Raw genomic sequence first — 23,225 nt, forward strand, 5'->3', positions numbered from 1 at the left:
ATTCACTGTGTATGCTAATTTCTTTATGTGGAGCATGTAATGCTTGGCTAGAATATGTGGAAGGATTATACCCAATGTTTTCACATAAAGCAGCATCTAGATTCTAGTCAGTGATAGACATCTCTCAGATGTGTGCCACCACCACCCCAGTGCTTGAATTAGGCATGTCTGCTACTGTTGTACAGAGTACCAGCTCCTCCAATTTTCTTCTGCTTGAGTACTGGCACTTCTTATAGAATATTTGCTAGTAACAACCCCAGTACTGTAAAAATGTAAATGAGTACCAGCCCCTAAAATAAGTACTGGGTGGCAGGTAGCCTAGTGGTTAGAGCGTTGGGCCAGTAAACGAAAGGTTTCTAGATCGAATCCCTAAGCTGACAAAGTAAAAATCTGTTGTTCTGCCCCTGAACGAGGCAGTTAACCCACTGTTTCCCGGGCCTTGTGAATGTCGATTTCAAGGCAGCCCTCCGCACCTCTCTGATTCAGAGGGGTTGGGTTAAATGCAGAAGACGCATTTCAGTTGAAGGCATTCACTTGTACAACTGACTAGGTATCCCCCTTTCTCCCTTATTTATTTTACTTCAAGCACTGACCACTCCCAATATGTCCTCTACAGAGATGCATTCATTTACGATTTCTGTTCTATTTGATGATGTGGTGTAAAGTACTTAAGTAAAAATAGTTTAAAGTACTACTTCAGTAGTTTTTTTGGGGGTATCTGTACTTTACTATTAATATTTTTGACAACTTGTACTTTTACTTCATTCCTATAGAAAAGTATGTACTTTTTACTCCATACACTTTCTCTGACACCCAAAAGTACTTGTTACATTTTCAATGCTTAGGAGGAGAGAACATGGTCCAATTCACACACTTATCAAGAGGACATCCCTGGTCATCCCTACTGCCTCTGATCTGGCAGACTCCGTAACACAAATGCTTTGTTTGTAAGAAATGTCTGAGTGTAAATGTAAAGAAAACGCAAACATTGTTCCTACTGGTTTGCCTAATATAAGTAATCAGAAATGATTCATACTTTTACTTTTGATACTTAAGTATATTTAAAATCAAATACTTTTACTTAAGTAGTATTTTACTGGGTGACTTTAACTTTTACTTGAGTCATTTTCTATTAAGGTATCTTTTTACTTTTACTCAAGTATGACAATTGGGTACTTTTTCCACCACTGATGTTGTTCCCTCTGTGACCACCATAGATATAAAACAGTTATATATCTCTACGGTGACCACCTCCAATATGTTCCCTCTGCCTCCAGGACTTTAGTGATGCCGATAAGCTTCTGGCCCAGGTAAATGTGGACCAGGAGGCCTTGTTGCGTTACGCCTACGATGCTGCCCAGTTCTCCACGGGCCACTGCCTGCCCGACATGCAGTTTGCCCAGAACCACGCGGGCCAGCCTGACGTGGCCATGTTCGACTTCACCTGCATGCACCGAGCTGAGAACGCCTCGCTGGTCAGGGAGAGAAAGGGCAAGAAACTACTCATGGGCCTGGTTGGAGACTGCCTGGTAGAGGTGAGAGGTCATGTCAGTGTGTTGGAGGACTTGATTCACTCATGCGTACACATGCTCCGGCACAGACATGGACGTGTGTGTGTGTGCTTACAGTTGAAGTCGGAAGTTTACATACACCTTAGCCAAATACATTTAATCCTAGTAAAAATTCCCTGTTTTAGGTCAGTTAAGATCACCACTTTATTTTAAGAATGGGAAATGTCAGAATAATAGTACAGAGAATGATTTATTTCAGCTTTTATTTCTTTCATCATATTCCCAGTGGGTCAGAAGTTTACATATACTCAATTAGTATTTGGTGGCATTGCCTTTCAATTGTTTAACTTGGGTCAAATGTTTCAGGTAGCCTTCCACAAGCTTCCCACAATATGTTGGGTGATTTTTGGCCCATTCCTCCTGACAGAGCTGGTGTAACTGAGTCAGGTTTGTAGGCCTCCTATCTCTCACACGCTTTTTCAGATCTGCCCACAGATTTTCTATGGGATTGAGGTCAGGGCTTTGTGATGGCCACTCCAATACCTTGACTTTATTGTCCTTAAGCCGTTTGCCACAACTTTGGATGTATGCTTGGGGTTATTGTCCATTTGGAAGACCCATTTGCGACCAAGCTTTAACTTCCTGACTGATGTCTTGAGATGTTGCTTCAATATATCCACATCATTTTTCTTCCTCATGATGCCATCTATTTTGTGAAGTGCACCAGTCCCTCCTGCAGCAAAGCACCCCCACAACATGATGCTGCCACCCCCATGCTTCACGGTTGGGATGGTGTTCTTTGGCTTGCAAGCCTCCCCCTTTTCCTCCAAACATAATGATGGTCATTATGGTCAAACAGTTCTGTTTTTGTTTCATCAGACCAGAGGACATTTCTCCAAAAAGTATGATCTTTGTCCCCATGTGCAGTTGCAAACCGTAGTCTGGCTTTTTTATGGCGGTTTTGGAGCAGTGGCTTCTTCCTTGCTGAGCGACCTTTAAGGTTATGTCGATATAGGACTTGTTTTACTGTGGATATAGATACTTTTGTACCTGTTTCCTCCAGCATCTTCACAAGGTCCTTTGCTGTTCTGGGATTGATTTGCACTTTTCCCACCAAGGTACGTTCATCTCTAGGAGACAGAACGTGTCTCCTTCCTGAGCGGTATGACGGCTACGTGGTCCCATTCTGTTTATACTTGCGTGCTATTGTTTGTACAGATGAATGTGGTACTTTCAGGTGTTTGGAAATTGCTCCCAAGGATGATCCAGACCTGTGGAGGTCTACAATTATTTTCTGAGTTCTTGGCTTATTTCTATTGATTTTCCCATTATGTCAAGCAAAGAGACACTGAGTTTGAAGGTAGGCCTTAAAATACATCCACAGATACACCTACATTTGACAAACAATGTCAATTAGCCTATCAGAAGCTTCTAAAACCATGACATCATTTTCTGGAATTTTCCAAAGGCACAGTCAACTTAGTGCATGTAAACTTCTGACCCACTGGAATTGTGATACAGTGAAATAATCTGTCTATAAACAATTGTTGTAAAAATTATTTGTGTCATGCACAAAGTAGATGTCCTAACCGACTTGCCAAAACTATAGTTTGTTAACAAGAAATGTGTGGAGTTGTTGAAAAGTGTGTAAACTTCCGACTTCAACTGTACACTGAGTGTACAAAACATTAGGAACACCTGCTCTTTCCAAGACATAGACTGACCAGGTGAATCCAGGTGAAAGCTATGATTCCTTATTGATGTCACTTGTTAAATTAACTTCAGTCAGTGTAGATAAAGGGTAGGAGACAGGTTAAAGAAGCCTTGAGACATGGATTGTTTATGTGTGACAAAATATTGAATTGCCTTTGAATGGAGTAGGTGCCGGGCACACCAGTTTGAGTGTGTCAAGAACTGTAACACTCCTGGGTTTTTCATGCTCAACAATTTCTTGTGTGTATCAAGAATAGTCCACCACCCAAATTACATCCAGCCAACATGACACAACTGTGGGAGGCATTGGAGTCAACATGGGCCAGCATTTCTGTGGAACACTTTTGACACCTTGTAGAGTCCATGCTCTGACGAATTGAGGCTGTTCTGAGGGCAAAAGGGGGTGCAACTCAATATTAGGAAGGTGTTCCTTATGTTTTGTACACTTAGTGTACACAGTGCATTCGGAAAGTATTCAGACCCTTGACTTTTTCCACATTTTGTTACAGCCTTATTCTAAAATGGATTAAATGGTTTTTTTCCCCTCATCAATCTACACACTAGCCCATAATGACAAAGCAATTTTTTTTATATGTTTGCTAATTTAGAAATAAAAAAACTGAAATCACAGTACTTTGTTGAAGCACCTTTGGCAGCGATTACAGCTTCGAATCTTCTTGGGTATGACGCTACAAGCTTGTCACACCTGTATTTGGGGAGTTTCTCCCATTCTTCTCTGCTGATCCTCTCAAGCTCTGTCAGGTTAGATGGGCTGCGTCGCTGCACAGCTATTTTAAGTTCTCTCCAGAGATGTTCAATCTGGTTCAAGTCCGGGCTCTGGCTGGGCCACTCAAGGACATTTAGAGACTTGTCCCGAAGCCACTCCTGCATTGTCTTGGCTGTGTGCTTGGGGTTGTTGTCCTGTTGGAAGGTGAACCATTGCCCCAGTCTGAGGTCCTGAGCGCTCAAGGATCACTCTGTACTTTGCTCCGTTCATCTCTCCCTCGATCCTGACTAGTCTCCCAAGATCTTCCGATGGAAAAACATCCCCACAGCATGATGTTGCCACCACTATGCTTCACTGTGGAATGGTGCCATGTTTCCTCCAGACGTGACCCTTGGCATTCAGGCCAAATCTTGGTTTCATCAGACCAGATAATCTTGTTTCTCATGGTCAGTCCTTTAAGTGCCTCTTGGCAAAATCCAACCGGGCTGTCATGTGACTTTTACTGAGGAGTGGCTTCCATCTGGCCACTACCATAAAGGCCTGATTGGTGGAGTGCTGCAGAGACGTTTGTCCTTCTGGAAGGTCCTCCCATCTCCACAGAGCAACTCTAGAACTCTGTCAGTGACCTTCAGGTTCTTGGTCACCTCCCAGATCAAGTCCCTTCTCCCCCGATTGCTCTGTTTGGCCCGGTGGCCAGCTCTTGGAAGTGTTTTGGTGGTCCCAAACTTCTTCCATTTTAGAATGATGGAGGCCACACAAAATATTTTGGTATCCTTCCCCAGATCTGTGCCTTGACACAATCGTGTCTCGGAGCTTTGTGGACAATTCCTTCCACCTCATGGTTGGTTTTTGCACTGTCATCTAAGGTACCTTATATAGACAGGTGTGTACCTTTCCAAGTCATGTCCAATCAATTGAATTTACCAAAGGTGGACTCCAATCAAGTTGTAGAAACATCTCAAGGATGATCAATGGAAACAGGATGCACCTGAGCTCACTTTTGTGTCTCATAGCAAAGGGTCTTATGTAAATAAGGTATTTTTTTATTTTTATTTTCAATACATTTGCAAACATTTCTAAAAAACTGTTTTTGGTTCATCATTATGGGGCATTGTGTGTAGATTGATGAGGATTTGTATTTATTTAATACATTTTAGAATAACGCTGCAACAATAACAAAGTGTAAAGTCAAGGGGTGTGAATACTGTATATGTGTTCGTATACAGTATATAGACACAGAGCTCTGTTAAGAAATGGGTCACTAAATCAGCTTAATGCAGCAGCTTGTGGGTATTAAATCAGCACAGAGCATCATACCTTTATTTCCTTCCTTTTAAATCTGACAAGTTATCGTGTCAATTAATAATTCTAAAGTGTGTGTGTGTGTGTGTGTCCACAGCCATTTTGGCCTCTGGGAACAGGTATTGCCCGTGGGTTCCTGGCTGCCTTCGACACAGCATGGATGGTTAGGAGCTGGGGCAAGGGAAGACCCCACATGGAAGTCCTTGCTGAACGGTAAAGAAGCTTTTTCCTATATGATCAATAACATCACCTTTAAAAGCATGTGACCATTCCTCTTCCCTGTATAGAAGGAACTACCCTGGCTGGGCCTTTCAGAGAGAATTCTTCAACTTGTAATGCCACTCTAGTCTTGTAACTGTATATCTTTGAACATCCATTAATTCACAAGCAGCTGCTTGTAAAAAAATCTTACTGTACAAACTCATCGGAATCTTCTGTTCCTTAGTTGGAGCTTCTTCAGTTCCATAGTGAGTTTCTGAGGTTGAACTATCTCTTAAAATGTCTTTCCCTCTGACTGAATAGAGAGAGTCTCTACCAGCTCCTGTCCCAGACCACGCCAGAGAACACCAGTAAGAAATATAGCGCCTTCAGCATAGACCCGGCTACACGCTACCAACACGTCAACCTCAACTCCGTCAAGGCCATCCAGGTCAAAAACATAAATATAATCTATTCCTTTTATTTCTATAGTCAGCGCCGACACAAAGCTACACTCATGCCTGATTCACATTATTGGGCGGACCAGAACTGCACAGTGCTGGCTTGGACATTTCCTTTTTTCAGCACGGTTCCAGCAGCTATAGGGGATGCGTAACCAGGTCAGCTCAGTAAGGTTTGGGTTGGTACGACAGTACGAAAGGGTATGACTGCCTCACTGTGTCAACACTAGTAAAACAAATATAGTGTATATCGTGCTGTGTAACATTGTAAACACGTTTTGAAATAGATCAGTGCTGCGCCCACATTTTGGTGGATATTTCCTATAGTATTCATGCATTGTCAGGAAACTGCTGTGTGTTTGTATTTTGTGGTGAGCCCCCCCCCCGCCACCACTAGAGGAGTATTGATCTAAAAGGCTTTAGAGAGTTTTCACAAGCTACCAGATCAATTACACTGCATCAAACCAAACCCCAGCTTCTGCCTTTATGAAGCCTGCTGTGTTCTTTGCCTGGTCCCAGATCTGTTTGTGCTGTATAGCCAACTCCTATGCTTGTTGCTTGACAATGACCATAGGAGTTGGCAAGACAGCACAAACGCATATGTTACCAGGCTACTATGTTCTGGCTTCAGTGTGAAGTTGATCTCAACTCTTTTGTTTCTTTGGTATTCCCTCTCTTTGCATGCATTACATAGGTGAAACGCCTCTATGACGTGGAAGAACGCCTTAATCCTGGCCGACCCACCAAGAAGCCGAAAGGCAAGTGGTCTCACCTGCAACAAGGTCAGTCTGGCTTCACATTACTAAAGCAATAATGCATGAGGGGCAGGGGTGTGATTCATTTTGGTTTTGGCACGGCTGTGCTGTGCTGTGCTGAGATCATTGGCACGCAGAGACTATAACCCATTAAATACATGTCAATATTTTTTTTTAAATTATGTTTCCTGATCTTTGTTATATCTCTCAAATAGATATAGGTCAGACACTTCAGGACAAACTGCCCTTAGATTTGTTTTTTTTTGGGGGGGGGGGAAGAGAGATTATCTGTTCCATGTAGTGAATCTGTTATTCAATGCGTTTGTATGGGCTAATAGCAGTAAATCAAATCAAATTTTATTTGTCACATTCTCTGCATACAACAGGTGTAGACCTTACTGTGAAATGCTTATTTACAAGCCCTTAACCAACAATGTAGTTCAAGAAAGATCTAAGAAAATATTTACTAAATAAACTAAAGTAAAAATAGTTAGATAAAAATAACGAGGCTATTTACAGGGGGTACCGGTACCGAGTCAATGTGTGGGGGTACAGGTTAGTCGAGTTATTTTGTACATGTAGGTAGGGGTAAAGTGACTATACATAGATAATAAACAGCGAGTAGCAGCAGTGTAAGAACAAAGGGGGGGGTGCGTGTCAATGTAAATAGTCTGGGTGGCGTTTTCATTGATTAATTGTTCAGCAGTCTTATGGCTTGGGGTAGAAGCTGTTAAGGAGCCTTTTGGTCCTAGGCGCTCCGGTACTGCTTGCCGTGCGGTAGCAGAGAGAACAGTCTATGACTTGTGTGACTGGAGTCGTTTACAATTTTTTGGGCCTTCCTCTGACACCGCCTAGTATATAGGTCCTGGATGGTAGGAAGCTTGGCCCCAGTGATGTACTGGGCCATACGCACTACCCTCTGTAGCGCCTTACGGTCAGAAGCCAAGCAGTTGCCATACCAGGCGGTGATGCAACCTGTCAGGAGGCACTCGATTGTGCAGCTGTATAACATTTTGAGGATCTGGGGACCCATGCCAAATCTTTTCAGTCTCCTGAGGGGGAAAAGGTGTTGTCATGCCCTCTTCATGACTGTCTTGGTGTGTTTGGACAATGATAGTTTGTTGGTGATGTGGACACCAAAGAACTTGAAACTCTCGACCCGCTCCACTACAGCCCCATCGATGTTAATGGGGGCCTGTTCGGCCTGCCTTTTCCTATAGTCCATGATCAGCTCCTTTGTCTTCCTCACATTGAGGGAGAGGTTGTTGTCATGGCACCACATTGCCAGGTCTTTCGTTGGTGGTAATCAGGCCTACCACTGTTGTGTCGTCAGCAAACTTAATGATGGTGTTGGAGTCGTGTTTGGCCATGCAGTCATAGGTGAACACGGAGGGGACTAAGCATGCACCCCTGAGGGGCCCCAGTGTTGAGGATCAGCGAGGCAGATGTGGCCCGTCAGGAAGTCCAGGATACGGTTGCAGAGGGAGGTGTTTAGTCCCATGGTCCTTAGCTTAGTGATAACATTTGTGGGCACTATGGTGTTGAACGCTGAGCTGTAGTCAATGAACAGCATTCTCACATAGGTGTTCCTTTTGTCCAGGTGGGAAAGGGCAGTGTGGAGTGCAATTGAGATTGTGTCATCTGTTGGGGCGGTATGCGAATTGGAGGCCCTCGAGGACTGGAATTGCCCACCCCTGGCATAGCGGCCAAATAATTGTTTTAATCAAATAATTTTTGTATACATTTGTTTTGATAATTGTTAAGTGTTAAAATTCCGAAATAAATTGCAATGGCTGAGACCTTTCTGTTGCATCCTTAGATGCCCAACTTGGAATGTAAACTGTCTGTGTATGAATCACAGCATTATTTCAATGCCTGCCTTGATGCAATGTCACTGTTTCATCGTCGTAAAGCAGTATTCCTATGTGTGTTCATATGTGTGTTCATGGCCCAGATTCGGTTGGAGCGTTTGAGGTGCTTTTGAAGTGGTGCCAGCAGCACACTGCAGGATATGACAGGGTGAAGGTGAACGATCTGAACCAGTCCTGGAGGTCTGGCCTGGCCCTGTGTGCCCTCATCAACACCTTCAGACCCCGTGTCATGTGAGTCTCTGGGCTTTACAAGGGGGGCAAGTCAACGTATCCACCACCTATGTAGCAAATGCACAAGTAGTACTACAGAAGGAAAAACTTACCCATAAGCCTAGTCAAATTTAATTGGTCTGAAGGACTTTTCCTGTTCAAGTTATTTATGGTACTAACTGTCCAATAAGAAAACAAACTTCTGCATTCTGTTACAAATAGTTTTGCTATTGTGTGCCCTCCTGAACATGCCCTTGGTCAACATAGTAGCTATCCCTAACCTCTCCCTCCACAGTGACATGTCCTCTCTGGAGGAGTCTAATGCAGTCTACAATAACCAGCTGGCCTTCAACTTCCTGGAGAGAGAGCTGGGCATCCCTCCCATAATGTCAGCCAATGAGATGTCTTTCAAGGGACAGATAGACAAGCTCTCCATGGTGCACTACCTCACACAGATCCACGATGCGTTCAATGAAAGGACACCTACTAAAGGTATGCATTAGGGCAGTGGTTCCCAAACTTTTTATAGTGCCGTACCCCTTCAAACATTCAACCTCCAGCTGCGTACCCCCTCTAGCACCAGGGTCAGCGCACTCTCAAATGTTGTTTTTTGCCATCATTGTAAGCCTGTAAGATACATTTATTAAACATAAGAATGAGTGTGAGTTTTTGTCGTCACAACCCGACTTGTGGGAAGTGACAAAGAGCTCTTATAGGACCAAGGCACAAATAATAATCAATAATTTTGTTCTTTTTTTAACCATCTTACATATAAAACCTTATTTGAATAACTCACCACAGGTTAATGAGAAGGGTGTGCTTGAAAGGATGCACATAACTCTGCAATGTTGGGTTGTATTGGAGAGAGACTCAGTCTTAAATCATTTTCCACACGCAGTCTGTGCCTGTATTTAGTTTTCATACTAGTGAATTTTCATGCTTGAAAGACCTGTGTCTTGTCCTTGTTAATGCAGACAGAAAAGAGCTCTAACTTCTTCATCATAGCCTCAATTTTGTCTCGCACATTGAATATAGTCGCGGAGAGTCCCTGTAATCCTAGATTCAGATCATTCAGGCGAGGAAAAAACATCACCCAGAAAGGCCAGCCGTGTGAGAAACTCGTCATCATGCAAGCAGTCAGACAAGTGAAAATTATGGTCAATAAAGAAAACTTTATGCTCGTCTCTCAATTAAAAAAAATAAATGTGTCAATACTTTTCCCTTTGATAACCAGCGCACTTCTGTATGTGTAAAAGCGTTACATGGTCGCTGCCCATATCATTGCATAATGCAGAAAATACACGAGTTCAGAGGCCTTGCTTTAACAAAGTTAGCCATTTTCACTGTAGTGTCTAAACGTCTTTCAAGCTGTCAGGCATTTCCTTGGCAGCAACAGCCTCTCGGTGGATGCTGCAGTGTACCCAAATGGCGTCGGGAGCAACTGCTTGCACACACGTTACCACTCCACTATGTCTCCCTGTCCTGTCATGGCTTTTGCGCCATCAGTACAGATACCAACATGAACAGCAGCTACGTTTAGCTACATACTGACCGTTAGTGGAATTTCCTCGAGAGAGTAACAGTTAATGTGATTGGATGTTCATTATTTGACTAGGCTACCTGTATTTGACATGGTGTTGTTATTTTGCTGAACACTAGATGGTTTAATTTTACGCGAGAAAAAAACCTCATCCAAATGTATAGCCCCGTTTGTTTTTTCATAAAAAAAAAAAATGTGAATCACATTTTTATATTGCGTACCCCCGACGTAATTTGGCGTACCCCAGACAATGCCCCAGTTTGGGAATACCTGCATTAGGGGAATGATTGTCGTACATGTTACGTAATAATCACCGTGATTGTTTGTTTGATCACTTGTAGCCTTGACTCCAGCTATCTGGAACAAGAATGTGGTGTTGGTCTGTTTTCACGAGACTACATTATGTATATTTATATCATTTCTGTTACTGTGACAATGTTATCTTGTCATTGAACATAGTTGTATTCATTACATAAAGATGTTTATTGGCATATTTCTAGTTGGCATTTCTTAAAACGCTGGACCAAGATTAACTGTATCAATAGCGTATTATTAGTGAAAGGAATTGAATCTGGTCCCAAGTCAGTTGTTTAGACAGTACACAGCTTATGTAACCCCGTTTGTACAAGGGCTCAGGTGTTTTTTCCCTCTGAAATGTGTTTGATGTTGATAAAAGGGAGAGCGCTGTCATTGTCGCTTTAAGAGCATTACCCAGCATGCCTCTGGTTAGAGTAGCTGGGGCTGAGCTCATAACCAGCCCTGATTGGCTGCCAGGGTTGTGCCGCTCTCCTGCGCTCGGTGGGTAAGCCAGGTAGCAGCCAAAGCAAACAGCATCAGCCTCTGAGGAAATGGCTTATCAGGTTCAGGTGGGACTAGCCTCAGCCTCACCGAAAAGAGATCTAGCTACTATTCCTGTGAGGAGTACGGATTTTCCCAGGCTGTTTTTGCTGCCGGAGGTATTTCTGGTAAATACTAGCAGAGTGTGTAGGAGAGAGATTTTCAGTGGGGATCCAGCATTTTGAAGCAGGCTTGGAGAGCGGTTGCTTCGCTTGGCTTTGTCTTGTCTCTGTGATGCTGGAGGTAGAGTACCACTATGTAAGGGGATCGGCTGGCTGGCTGACACACAGATAAGCCTGTTTGTTGTTCTGCCAGAACAGAGCAGGAGGACACTAAAGCTTGTGTGTGTTTCTCTCTCTGCTGCAGAACCTCAGAGCCTTCCCCTGAAGCCATCCAAGACCCTGTCTTTTCGGGCTGCTGTGGTCTTCCTCAACAACCTCAAGCACAACTCTCTGCAGCGACGCAAGGTAAGGTTCAGGCAAGCAGCTGCATGTTGTCACTGAGACCACTGTAGTTGGCTGTTTAGTGTTTATTTAATATCAGGGATCGACTGGACAAGAACATTTTGTGCAAAACCAGTTGTCTTTTGGGTGAAAAGGGGAATAGGCCAACCTCAAGTTCATATGGACGTCATTATTTTTCATGCAACTCCCTGCAGAGCCGCGAGGTGAGCTAAAACAAGCAGCTGCATGTTGTCGCTGAGACTACTGTAGCTAGATTATTTACTTAATATCAGAGTTTTCTAGATGAGAACCTCATTCATATTCCCTGTCATTTTAGTTTGTTTCTTGTGATTATACTTTCATTGTACATTCAATTTTCACTAGTTACAGTATTTTTAATGATCGTTTGATTGTTTTAGTTCAGTATTATAAATAAGACCATACTGCATGAGGTTTACAATTTATTTTGGCCTTTTTTTGGCCTTTTCCAAAATCAACTGTAATGGCAAAGATACTTTTCAAACATGCAAGATAATATCTATAGCATTGTTCATTTTGAGGTCATCCGTTATTCAGTTACTGTAATTTAAACCATAAACGTGGTCACATGACTGTTTTCTCTTTTACACAGGAGAGACTGGCAAGCAAGAAAGAAGAAAAGGGGATGATGGGAGAGGAAAAGGATGTGAGTAGTGTCTAGAATACAAATTCTATGCTTATTATCAGAGGCTCACATACAGTACAGAGCTAACGTTTCCCTTTACTGATGGATGTATCTGCAGACTTCAGGACTACTCCAACTGCTATACTATCATGTGTTTCTGTGCTTTGTTCCTCTATTTGATTACTACTGGGAAACAGCACCCAGAGACATGTACAAAGTGAAGAATTGTTGAGCCCATCAGATTTGTCATGTTGTATTGTGTGGCTTTCTTTGGCCTTCAGGACTACTCCCTAATGTTGAACCATAAGCACGTGTTTTTGTGCTATGTTATTGAACTACTGTAAAAATTACCGTTGCTCTCAATTTCTTTCCCCCCAGCCTGTAGCTCCTCTCTCAGCCCCTAAGGTGACCCCTGACCCTGTGAACCCTGACCCTGAACTGAGCCTGACGCCAGGCATCAGTAGCAATGAGGAGTGTTACTTCTGTTGCCAGCGGGTCTATGTTCTGGAGAGGATCAGTACTGAGGGAAAGTTATTCCACCGTAGCTGCTTCACCTGCCATCAGTGCGGCACCACCCTTAGACTGGGCGGGTATACCTTCAACCAGCACACTGGTGAGTAGTGAGCACCGCCTGTACCACAGCCTATACTCGGGTACTCTTTTTCAGGGCAATAGGCTAGTGGGAAATCTGCAATTTTAGTAACCACAGATGTTATTTCTAGGGTCCCAATGAGCCTCTTGAATCTTTTAGAAGCAGGATATTTTTTTTTTACAAGATTCTATAATAGAACATAATGTTACTGTACAATAGAACAATATAGCATGTTACTGTACACTAGAACATCATGTTACTGTACACTAGAACAATAGAACATCAAGTTACTGTACAATATATCATGTTACTGTACAATATATCATGTTACTGTACACTAGAACATCATGTTACTATACACTAGAACAGTAGAACATCATGTTACTGTACACTAGAACAAAAGAACATCATGTTACTGTAGGCTAGAACAATGGAACAATGTTACTGTACAGTAGAACAATGTTACTGTACAATAGAACATGTTACTGTACAATAGAACATCATGTTACTGTACACTAGAACAAATCATGTTACTGTACAGTAGAACAATAGAACATCATGTTACTGTACACTAGAATAAATCATGTTACTGTACACTAGAACAATAGAACATCTTGTTACTGTACAATAGAACAATATAACATGTTACTGTACACTAGAACATCATGTTACTATACACTAGAACAGTAGAACATCATGTTACTGTACACTAGAACAAAAGAACATCATGTTACTGTAGGCTAGAACAATGGAACATGTTACTGTACAGTAGAACATCATGTTACTGTACAGTAGAACATCATGTTACTGTACAGTAGAACATCATGCTACTGTACAGTAGATCATGTTACTGTACACTAGAACAATAGAACATCATGTTACTGTACACTAGAATAATAAAACATGTTACTGTACAGTAGAACAATAGAACGTCATGTTACTGTACACTAGAACAATAGAACATCATGTTACTGTACAATAGAACATCATGCGACTGTACAATAGATCATGTTACTGTATACTAGAACAATAGAACATCATGTTACTGTACAGTAGAACAATAGAACATCATGTTACTGTACAGTAGAACAATAGAACATCATGTTACTGTACAGTAGAACAATAGAACATCATGTTACTGTTCAATAGAACAATACATCATGTTACTCTACAATAGAACACCATGTTACTCTACAATAGAACATCATGTTACTGTACAATAGAACATCATGTTACTGTACAACAGAGTATGTTCCTGTACAGTAGAACATCCATGATACTTTAAAATAGAACACCATGTTACTGTACAGTAGAACATCATGTTACTGTACAGTAGACGTTACTGTACACTAGAACAATACAACATCATGTTACTGTACAATAGATCATGTTACTGTACACTAGAACAATAGAACATCATGTTACTGTACACTAGAACAATAGAACATGTTACTGTACAGTAGAACAATAGAACATCATGTTACTGTACAATATAACATCATGTTACTGTACAATAGAACACCATGTTACTGTACAACAGAGTATGTTCCTGTACAGTAGAACTTCCATGATACTTTAAAATAGAACACCATGTTACTGTACACTAGAACAATAGAACATCTTGTTACTGTACAGTAGAACAATAGAACTTCATGTTACTGTACACTAGAACAATAGAACATCATGGTACTGTACAATAGAACATCATGCGACTGTACAATAGATCATGTTACTGTATACTAGAACAATAGAACATCATGTTACTGTACAGTAGAACAATAGAACATCATGTTACTGTACAGTAGAACAATAGAACATCATGTTACTGTACAGTAGAACAATAGAACATCATGTTACTGTTCAATAGAACAATACATCATGTTACTCTACAATAGAACACCATGTTACTCTACAATAGAACACCATGTTACTCTACAATAGAACATCATGTTACTGTACAATAGAACATCATGTTACTGTACAACAGAGTATGTTCCTGTACAGTAGAACATCCATGATACTTTAAAATAGAACACCATGTTACTGTACAGTAGAACATCATGTTACTGTACAGTAGACGTTACTGTACACTAGAACAATACAACATCATGTTACTGTACAATAGATCATGTTACTGTACACTAGAACAATAGAACATCATGTTACTGTACACTAGAACAATAGAACATGTTACTGTACAGTAGAACAATAGAACATCATGTTACTGTACAATATAACATCATGTTACTGTACAATAGAACACCATGTTACTGTACAATAGAACACCATGTTACTCTACAATAGAACACCATGTTACTGTACAATATAACATCATGTTACTGTGCAATAGAACACCATGTTACTGTACAGTAGACGTTACTGTACACTAGAACAATACAACATCATGTTACTGTACAATAGATCATGTTACTGTACAATACATCATGTCACTGTACAATAGATCATGTTACTGTACACTAGAACAATACAACATCATGTTACTGTACACTAGAACAATACAACATCATGTTACTGTACAATAGATCATGTTACTGTACACTAGAACAATACAACATCATGTTACTGTACAATAGATCATGTTACTGTACACTAGAACAATACAACATCATGTTACTGTACAATAAATCATGTTACTGTACACTAGAACAATAGAACATCATGTTACTGTACACTAGAACAATGCTACTGTACACTAGAACATGTTACTGTACACTAGAACATGTTTCTGTACACTAGAACAATGCTACTGTACACTAGAACATCATGTTACTGTACACTAGAACATCATGTTACTGTACACTAGAACAATAAAACATGTTACTGTACACTGGAATAATAGAACATCATGTTACTGTACAGTAGAACAATAGAACATGTTACTGTATAATAGAACTTCATGTTACTGTTCAATAGAACAATACCTCATGTTACTGTACAATAGAACACCATGTTACTGTACAATAGAACACCATGTTACTGTACAACAGAGTATGTTCCTGTACAGTAGAACTTCCATGATACTTTAAAATAGAACACCATGTTACTGTACAGTAGAACATCATGTTACTGTACAGTAGACTTTACTGTACACTAGAACAATACATCATGTTACTGTACACTAGAACAATAGAACATGTTACTGTACAATAAATCATGTTACTGTACAGTAGAACAATAGAACATCATGTTACTGTACAGTAGAACAATAGAACATCATGTTACTCTACAATAGAACACCATGTTACTCTACAATAGAACACCATGTTACTCTACAATAGAACACCATGTTACTGTACAATATAACATCATGTTACTGTACAATAGAACACCATGTTACTGTACAACAGAGTATGTTCCTGTACAGTAGAACTTCCATGATACTTTAAAATAGAACACCATGTTACTGTACAGTAGAACATCATGTTACTGTACAGTAGACGTTACTGTACACTAGAACAATACAACATCATGTTACTGTACAATAGATCATGTTACTGTACAATACATCATGTCACTGTACAATAGATCATGTTACTGTACACTAGAACAATACAACATCATGTTACTGTACACTAGAACAATACAACATCATGTTACTGTACACTAGAACAATAGAACATGTTAATGTACAATAAATCATGTTACTGTACAATAGAACATCATGTTACTGTACAGTAGAACAATAGAACATCATGTTACTCTACAATAGAACACCATGTTACTCTACAATAGAACACCATGTTACTCTACAATAGAACACCATGTTACTGTACAATATAACATCATGTTACTGTACAATAGAACACCATGTTACTGTACAACAGAGTATGTTCCTGTACAGTAGAACTTCCATGATACTTTAAAATAGAACACCATGTTACTGTACAGTAGAACATCATGTTACTGTACAGTAGACGTTACTGTACACTAGAACAATACAACATCATGTTACTGTACAATAGATCATATTACTGTACAATACATCATGTCACTGTACAATAGATCATGTTACTGTACACTAGAACAATACAACATCATGTTACTGTACACTAGAACAATACAACATCATGTTACTGTACAATAGATCATGTTACTGTACACTAGAACAATACAACATCATGTTACTGTACAATAAATCATGTTACTGTACACTAGAACAATACAACATCATGTTACTGTACAATAAATCATGCTACTGTACACTAGAACATCATGTTACTGTACACTAGAACAATGCTACTGTACACTAGAACATCATGTTACTGTACACTAGAACATCATGTTACTGTACACTAGAACAATAAAACATGTTACTGTACAATGGAATAATAGAACATCATGTTACTGTACAGTAGAACAATAGAACATGTTACTGTACAATAGAACTTCATGTTACTGTTCAATAGAACAATACCTCATGTTACTCTACAATAGAACATCATGTTACTGTACAATAGAACACCATGTTACTGTACAATAGAACACCATGTTACTGTACAAGAGTATGTTCCTGTACAGTAGAACTTCCATGATACTTTAAAATAGAACACCATGTTACTGTACATTAGAACATCATGTTACTGTACAGTAGACGTTACTGTACACTAGAACAATAAAACATGTTACTGTAGAATAGATCATGTTACTGTACACTAGAACAATACAACATCATGTTACTGTACACTAGAACAATACAACATCATGTTACTGTACACTAGAACAATACAACATCATGTTACTGTACAGTAGACGTTACTGTACACTAGAACAATACAACATCATGTTACTGTACAATAGATCATGTTACTGTACACTAGAACAATAGAACATCATGTTACTGTACAATAGATCATGTTACTGTACACTAGAACAATAGAACATCATGTTACTGTACAATAGAACATCATGTTACTGTACATTAGAACAATAGAACATCATGTTACTGTACACTAGAACAATAGAACATCATGTTACTGTACACTAGAACAATACAACATCATGTTACTGTACACTAGAACAATAGAACATGTTACTGTACAATAAATCATGTTACTGTACACTAGAACAATAGAACATCATGTTACTGTACACTAGAACAATAGAACATCATGTTACTGTACACTAGAACATCATGTTACTGTACATTACAACAATAGAACATCATGTTACTGTACATTAGAACAATAGATCATCATGTTACTGTAAATTAGAACAATAAAACATCATGTTACTGTACATTAGAACAATAAAACATCATGTTACTGTACATTAGAACAATAAAACATCATGTTACTGTACACTAGAACAATAAAACGTCATGTTACTGTACACTAGAACAATAAAACGTCATGTTACTGTACAGTAGAACAATAAAACGTCATGTTACTGTACAGTAGAAAAATAAAACGTCATGTTACTGTACAGTAGAACAATAAAACATCATGTTACTGTACAGTAGAACCATAAAACTTCATGTTACTGTACAATAGAACACCATGTTACTGTACAATAGAACACCATGTTACTGTGCAACAGAGTATGTTCCTGTACAGTAGAATTCCATGATACTTTAAAATAGAACACCATGTTACTGTACAGTAGAACATCATGTTACTGTACAGTAGACGTTACTGTACAGTAGAACATCATGTTACTGTACAGTAGACGTTACTGTACACTAGAACAATACATGTTACTGTACACTAGAACAATACAACACCATGTTACTCTACAATAGAACACCATGTTACTGTACAATAGACCACCATGTTACTGTACAATAGAACAATACATGTTACTGTACAATAGAACACCATGTTACTGTGCACTAGAACACCATGTTACTGTGCACTAGAACAATACATGTTACTGTGCACTAGAACAATACATGTTACTGTGCACTAGAACAATACATGTTACTGTGCACTAGAACAATACATGTTACTGTGCACTAGAACAATACATGTTACTGTGCACTAGAACAATACATGTTACTGTGCACTAGAACAATACATGTTACTGTGCACTAGAACAATACATGTTACTGTGCACTAGAACAATACATGTTACTGTGCACTAGAACAATACATGTTACTGTGCAATAGAACAATACATGTTACTGTGCAATAGAACGCCATGTTACTGTGCATGTTACTGTGCACTAGAACAATACATGTTACTGTGCACTAGAACAATACATGTTACTGTGCACTAGAACAATACATGTTACTGTGCACTAGAACAATACATGTTACTGTGCAATAGAACAATACATGTTACTGTGCAATAGAACAATACATGTTACTGTGCAATAGAACAATACATGTTACTGTGCAATAGAACAATACATGTTACTGTACACTAGAACACCAGAACATGTTACTGTACAATAGAACACCAGAACATGTTACTGTACAATAGAACACCAGAACATGTTACTGTACAATAGAACATGTTACTGTACAATAGAACAATACATGTTACTGTACAGTAGAACTTCATGTTACTGTAAAATAGAACACCATGTTACTGTACAGTCGAACAATAAAACAATGTTACTGTACAGTAGACCGTCATGTTACTATACAATAGAACATCATGTTACTGTACATTAGACGTTACTGTACACTAGAACAATACATGTTACTGTACACTAGAACAATACAACATCATGTTACTGTACAATAGATCATGTTACTGTACACTAGAACAATAGAACATCATGTTACTGTACAATAGAACATCATGTTACTGTACATTAGAACAATAGAACATCATGTTACTGTACACTAGAACAATAGAACATCATGTTACTGTACACTAGAACAATACAACATCATGTTACTGTACACTAGAACAATAGAACATGTTACTGTACAATAAATCATGTTACTGTACACTAGAACAATAGAACATCATGTTACTGTACACTAGAACAATAGAACATCATGTTACTGTACACTAGAACATCATGTTACTGTACATTACAACAATAGAACATCATGTTACTGTACATTAGAACAATAGAACATCATGTTACTGTAAATTAGAACAATAAAACATCATGTTACTGTACATTAGAACAATAAAACATCATGTTACTGTACATTAGAACAATAAAACATCATGTTACTGTACATTAGAACAATAAAACATCATGTTACTGTACACTAGAACAATAAAACGTCATGTTACTGTACACTAGAACAATAAAACGTCATGTTACTGTACAGTAGAACAATAAAACGTCATGTTACTGTACAGTAGAAAAATAAAACGTCATGTTACTGTACAGTAGAACAATAAAACATCATGTTACTGTACAGTAGAACCATAAAACTTCATGTTACTGTACAATAGAACACCATGTTACTGTACAATAGAACACCATGTTACTGTGCAACAGAGTATGTTCCTGTACAGTAGAATTCCATGATACTTTAAAATAGAACACCATGTTACTGTACAGTAGAACATCATGTTACTGTACAGTAGACGTTACTGTACAGTAGAACATCATGTTACTGTACAGTAGACGTTACTGTACACTAGAACAATACATGTTACTGTACACTAGAACAATACAACACCATGTTACTCTACAATAGAACACCATGTTACTGTACAATAGACCACCATGTTACTGTACAATAGAACAATACATGTTACTGTACAATAGAACACCATGTTACTGTGCACTAGAACACCATGTTACTGTGCACTAGAACAATACATGTTACTGTGCACTAGAACAATACATGTTACTGTGCACTAGAACAATACATGTTACTGTGCACTAGAACAATACATGTTACTGTGCACTAGAACAATACATGTTACTGTGCACTAGAACAATACATGTTACTGTGCACTAGAACAATACATGTTACTGTGCACTAGAACAATACATGTTACTGTGCACTAGAACAATACATGTTACTGTGCACTAGAACAATACATGTTACTGTGCAATAGAACAATACATGTTACTGTGCAATAGAACGCCATGTTACTGTGCATGTTACTGTGCACTAGAACAATACATGTTACTGTGCACTAGAACAATACATGTTACTGTGCACTAGAACAATACATGTTACTGTGCACTAGAACAATACATGTTACTGTGCACTAGAACAATACATGTTACTGTGCAATAGAACAATACATGTTACTGTGCAATAGAACAATACATGTTACTGTGCAATAGAACAATACATGTTACTGTACACTAGAACACCAGAACATGTTACTGTACAATAGAACACCAGAACATGTTACTGTACAATAGAACACCAGAACATGTTACTGTACAATAGAACATGTTACTGTACAATAGAACAATACATGTTACTGTACAGTAGAACTTCATGTTACTGTAAAATAGAACACCATGTTACTGTACAGTCGAACAATAAAACAATGTTACTGTACAGTAGACCGTCATGTTACTATACAATAGAACATCATGTTACTGTACATTAGACGTTACTGTACACTAGAACAATACATGTTACTGTACACTAGAACAATACAACATCATGTTACTGTACAATAGATCATGTTACTGTACACTAGAACAATACAACATCATGTTACTGTACAATAGATCATGTTACTGTACAATAGATCATGTTACTGTACAATAGATCATGTTACTGTGCAATAGAACACCATGTTACTGTACAATAGAACAATACATGTTACTGTACAATAGAACGCCATGTTACTGTGCAATAGAACACCATGTTACTGTAAAATGGAACACCATGTTACTGTACAGTAGAACATCATGTTACTGTACAGTAGACGTTACTGTACACTAGAACAATACAACATCATGTTACTGTACAATAGATCATGTTACTGTACACTAGAACAATACAACATCATGTTACTGTACAATAGATCATGTTACTGTACACTAGAACAATACAACATCATGTTACTGTACAATAGATCATGTTACTGTACACTAGAACAATAAAACATCATGTTACTGTAGAATAGATCATGTTACTGTACACTAGAACAATAAAACATCATGTTACTGTAGAATAGATCATGTTACTGTACACTAGAACAATACAACATCATGTTACTGTACACTTGAACAATACAACATCATGTTACTGTACACTAGAACAATACAACATCATGTTACTGTACACTAGAACAATACAACATCATGTTACTGTACACTAGAACAATACAACATCATGTTACTGTACAACATCATGTTACTGTACAATAGATCATGTTACTGTACACTAGAACAATACAACATCATGTTACTGTACAATAGATCATGTTACTGTACAATAGATCATGTTACTGTACACTAGAACAATAGAACATCATGTTACTGTACACTAGAACAATAGAACATCATGTTACTGTACACTAGGACAATAGAACATCATGTTACTGTACACTAGAACAATACATCATGTTACTGTACACTAGAACAATACATCATGTTACTGTACAATAGATCATGTTACAGTACACTAGAACAATAGAACATGTTACTGTACAATAAATCATGTTACTGTACACTAGAACAATAGAACGTCATGTTACTGTACACTAGAACAATATAACTTGTTACTGTACACTAGAACAATAGAACATCATGTTACTGTACACTAGAACATCATGTTACTGTACACTAGAACATCATGTTACTGTACATTAGAACAATAGAACATCATGTTACTGTACATTAGAACAATAAAACATCATGTTACTGTACATTAGAACAATAAAACATCATGTTACTGTACATTAGAACAATAAAACATCATGTTACTGTACATTAGAACAATAAAACATCATGTTACTGTACATTAGAACAATAAAACATCATGTTACTGTACATTAGAACAATAAAACATCATGTTACTGTACATTAGAACAATAAAACATCATGTTACTGTACATTAGAACAATAAAACATCATGTTACTGTACATTAGAACAATAAAACATCATGTTACTGTACATTAGAACAATAAAACATCATGTTACTGTACACTAGAACAATAAAACGTCATGTTACTGTACACTAGAACAATAGAACGTCATGTTACTGTACACTAGAACAATAAAACGTCATGTTACTGTACACTAGAACAATAAAACGTCATGTTACTGTACACTAGAACAATAAAACGTCATGTTACTGTACAGTCGAACAATAAAACGTCATGTTACTGTACAATAGAACACCATGTTACTGTACAATAGAACACCATGTTACTGTACAATAGAACACCATGTTACTGTACAATAGAACACCATGTTACTGTGCAACAGAGTATGTTCCTGTACAGTAGAACTTCCATGATACTTTAAAATAGAACACCATGTTACTGTACAG

General features: G+C 38.5%; 1 protein-coding gene across 3 annotated transcripts in view; it reads left to right on the plus strand.

The window, feature by feature from the left end:
* LOC106572625 (F-actin-monooxygenase mical1) overlaps positions 1-23,225 on the plus strand; it is a 56,169-nt gene that overhangs the window by 14,302 nt on the left and 18,642 nt on the right. For all 3 annotated transcript variants that reach the window (XM_014146971.2, XM_014146970.2, XM_014146974.2), the window contains 9 exons: positions 1,278-1,535; positions 5,351-5,466; positions 5,776-5,902; positions 6,607-6,694; positions 8,622-8,769; positions 9,044-9,240; positions 11,492-11,592; positions 12,200-12,253; positions 12,611-12,845. In XM_014146971.2, the coding sequence (XP_014002446.2) occupies positions 1,278-1,535; positions 5,351-5,466; positions 5,776-5,902; positions 6,607-6,694; positions 8,622-8,769; positions 9,044-9,240; positions 11,492-11,592; positions 12,200-12,253; positions 12,611-12,845 (1,324 nt within the window). The remainder of the gene's footprint in view (positions 1-1,277; positions 1,536-5,350; positions 5,467-5,775; positions 5,903-6,606; positions 6,695-8,621; positions 8,770-9,043; positions 9,241-11,491; positions 11,593-12,199; positions 12,254-12,610; positions 12,846-23,225) is intronic.

The sequence above is a fragment of the Salmo salar genome, chromosome ssa15, assembly GCF_905237065.1.
Source record: "Salmo salar chromosome ssa15, Ssal_v3.1, whole genome shotgun sequence".
Taxonomy (NCBI): domain Eukaryota; kingdom Metazoa; phylum Chordata; class Actinopteri; order Salmoniformes; family Salmonidae; genus Salmo; species Salmo salar.